This window comes from Chaetura pelagica, unplaced genomic scaffold (assembly GCF_000747805.2).
Source record: "Chaetura pelagica isolate M959 unplaced genomic scaffold, ChaPel_1.0 scaffold493, whole genome shotgun sequence".
NCBI lineage: Eukaryota > Metazoa > Chordata > Aves > Apodiformes > Apodidae > Chaetura > Chaetura pelagica.
Genome location: NW_009952696.1, coordinates 793,837 through 797,168, shown reverse-complemented (window position 1 = coordinate 797,168; position 3,332 = coordinate 793,837). Strand labels below are relative to the sequence as shown.

General features: G+C 63.4%; 1 protein-coding gene across 1 annotated transcript in view; it reads right to left on the bottom strand.

Annotated features, from left to right (window-relative positions):
• MMP9 (matrix metallopeptidase 9 (gelatinase B, 92kDa gelatinase, 92kDa type IV collagenase)) overlaps positions 1-1,550 on the bottom strand; it is a 4,256-nt gene extending 2,706 nt beyond the window's left edge. Inside the window, exons 1-5 of the mRNA XM_009994031.1 lie at positions 1,398-1,550; positions 1,040-1,278; positions 589-737; positions 286-414; positions 34-207 (exon numbers count right to left, since the gene is read on the bottom strand). Of these exons, the coding sequence (XP_009992333.1) occupies positions 34-207; positions 286-414; positions 589-737; positions 1,040-1,278; positions 1,398-1,550 (844 nt within the window). The remainder of the gene's footprint in view (positions 1-33; positions 208-285; positions 415-588; positions 738-1,039; positions 1,279-1,397) is intronic.
• Positions 1,551-3,332: the final 1,782 nt, after the last annotated feature.

Sequence of the window (3,332 nt, the reverse complement as noted above, 5' to 3'; positions counted from 1 at the left end):
GGGCTGGGCAGGGCTGTGGCTGCCACTACTCACGTTCGCTGGGGCAGAAGCCATATTTCTTGTCCCTGTCATAGCTGGGGGTGGTGGCACACCAGGGCAGCCCATCCCTACGCCCCTCTGTGATGCAGCGGGAGTAGGAGCGGCCCTCGAAGACGAAGGGGAAGTGGCACTCGGCCCCACCGGCGTTCCCGTGGCGGGTCTTCACCACTGCTTGGGACAGAGGCAGCTCAGCCACAGGCTGGGGTGGGTGTCAGTGCACCCCAACCCACCGGGCCCCGCTCTTACCTAAACCAGTTCCCAGTGTCCAGAACTCATCGTCGTCAAAGTGGGCATCACCCTGGATGCCCTGGCCCGGGGGAAAGGCATGGGCCAAGAGCCCATCCTTGCCATCAAAGGGGTACCCGTCCCCATGCTCTGCAGAGAAAAGCACCCTCAGAGCCAGCCCCACCAGCAGAGCCCCCATGTGTGCACAGACCTCTGGCTGGCACAGGCAGAGGGACCCTGAGTATGGCCAAGGATATGTAGGGTGACAGTCCTGCAGTCAGTGCATGTCACCAGCCTGGCCCCAAGCCCACCCAAGGACATCACCTCCACTGCCAAACATGATCATGATGTCCGCCTCGCCGCTGTATATCTGGGTGAAGGTGAGAGGGGTCACATCACTCCACACTTTGAATGCCCGCTTGAAGGCATCATCGATCACAGCACGGTCCAGGTCAGGGGAGTAGTTCATCACCCTACAGGGGGAGTGGGGGTCAGTGCTACTGGGTCTTGGCTCCTGATGCAGGAGGGCCCCTGCCCCAGGGGGGACAGCAGCTCTGGCACAGCCAGGCAGAGCAGCTGGCCACTACCCTTGGGCTGGGGCTCAGATGCTCGCTCTCCCAGGCACTGGGAAGCATATGCTGCTGCAGTGCTGGCTTGGCCCTGGTTGTGCCAAGACCCAGCTGTGCTGGCAGTGCTGAGGCTGCTGCCCATCCTCATCACCCAGGGACTATTGCCTGATGGGCACCAGGTTCTGTCTCCTGGGGCAGAGACTCACCGGTATGTCAGGTCCATGTGGTCCCACTTGAGGTCCCCCTCAAAGGTGAGGAAGGTGCCCACATCAGGGACACCACAGCGGGGGGCTCGCATGGCCTCCAGCGTGCCAGCGTCCAGCTGCCCCGTCTCCTCCAGGCCCAGCTGCTTCTGCATCCTGCGCAGCGCCTTGCCCAGCGACACGTGCCTGCTGCCCGCCCTCGCCTCTGCCTCCGTGGTGTAGCCGAACCGCAGCAGGTAACTCTGGGGAGGAGCGGCAGGCGCGGCGGGCACTCGCGGGGCTCAGGCAGCCCCGAGCTTGGCTGCAGCCCCACACTGCTGCCCAGGAGTCCTGGGGGGCCAGGGGGTTGTGCTTCCCTCACCTCTGCCAGCTCCAGGTCGGACCGGGTGCTCACCAGCTCCCCCGGGAAGGTGACAAGTGTCTGCGGCTTGTTCTGGAGAGGGGCTGCGCAGCAGGTCAGGGCCAGCAGCCCCACGGCCAGCGGGGCCAGGAGAAGCAGGAGGGTGCGTGCCATGGCCCGGGGCTGCTGTGCCGGGTCCCTGCTGGCTCCCTCCTATTTATGCTCGGGGAGGGCAGTGAGTCACCCTCAGACCCCTCACCGCCGGCTCACTGCTCCCTTCCCACGGTGACGAAACCCACACTCAGGCTCTTCTGTTCCTGCCTTAACTGTTTCATCACCTTGTTTACCAAACACACTGTGTCCCACGGCCACGCACGAGTGACGACAGGTGTGAGGGCAGAGCCAGGGCACGGCACAGCTGCCCCATGGTGGGGCAGTGAGGGGCATAGCTGTGCTGGCCCCAAGGCTGTGGGGGCAGTGGGGTCACAGAGGGTGGGGGCCAACTATGTGTGTGAGACCCTGCAGCCATGTCACCATGCTGGCTGAGATCCATGTCCCCAAACATGGCTGTGTAATCCCTGTGAGGCAGAGTATTCCCAGCACAGGAGGCTGTGGCTCATCACCCCACAGTGCCTCTAACCCATGGCAGAGCTCTGTGGGACCAGAGGCAGCTCCGTGCCCAGCAATGCTTCAGCCAGTACCATGGGGCACAGGGTGCCCCATCCTTGCCACTGGCTGCTCTGCAGGGTGCTGCTGACTCAGGTTCCCACCCGATGCAGCACAAAGCTTGCCATGGGATGGTGTTTTCCTGCTTCTTCCAAAGTGCCGACGCTTGTGGGAACAGGAGTGGTGAAGGGGAAAGCAAACAGGGACCAGGAGTGAGGAGAAAACAGATGGAGTGGAGAGAAAGGTGCAGTGTCAGCTGGGGGTGGGAGGGCTGGTGCAGCCCGGGCACAGATCCCAGAATGGGTCCCCCTTCTATGGCTCTCCCAAACCCCAGCTCATGGGGCTCTGCCCAGGCTGCCCTGTCCCTGCAGCTGCTCTGTGCTCCTGGCTGTGCCCCCACAGCCACCCTCTCCCTGCATCAGCCCAGCTCTGGCTGAGCCCAACCAACAGCTCCTGCCCAGCCAAAGGACACAGAGGCTGAGCCGAGTCCAGCCAGACTGGGGGCAGCAAGAGGAGGGGGCTGCAGGAAGCATCACCCAACTGGCTCCACTCACCAAGAGGCTTCCTAGGGCAAAGACTCTGCCTGGACCCCCTCCCTTGGCCCCCTCTCTGCCCCACTGGTGTCCTGGGCTCCACTCCCAATGCAGTTTTGTGCTGAGAGGTGGGTGCCCAATGCCAGTGGGATGCAGCACCAGGGCCGCACTGAGATCCCAGAAGGAAGGTGCTGAGAAATCATAGGGTTGCCTCACTCCCTGCCACAGCCCTGCAAGAGCAGTCCCAGGTCCTGCCTAGAGGAAGTTGCTCCACCAGCAGCTGCTGTCCTGCACCCCAGCCAGATAAACATGTCCAGCCCACAGTGCCCATGCACAGCCAGCTCAAACAGGACACGGGCCAGGGACACCCACAGCCCAGCACCCCCTCCCTCCCCCACCCCTTGTGTGCCCCAGTTCTTTGCAATGCAGACAGGATGAGGATGGGCCCCATGGCCCCTGCCATGGCCAATAGCTCCTGGGGTGCATGGGGAGCTGGCACGATTCTGTGTCCTCTGCTCCCTGGGCTGCCAGGACCCAGCCTGCAGCACATGGAGCCAGATCTGGATGCCAAAGCACCACTGGGACGGCCCAGCAAGGGGACATCTGACATTGGCTCAGGGCACAGCCATGGGAACCAGATCCAGCTCTGGTCCCCTGGCACCGTGGCAGATTCCTGGGCCTTTCCCATGCTATTCCCAACCCTCGTGCCTACTGCCTGCGGGAGCTGCAGCTCCCCCAGCCCGGGCAAACAGCCACA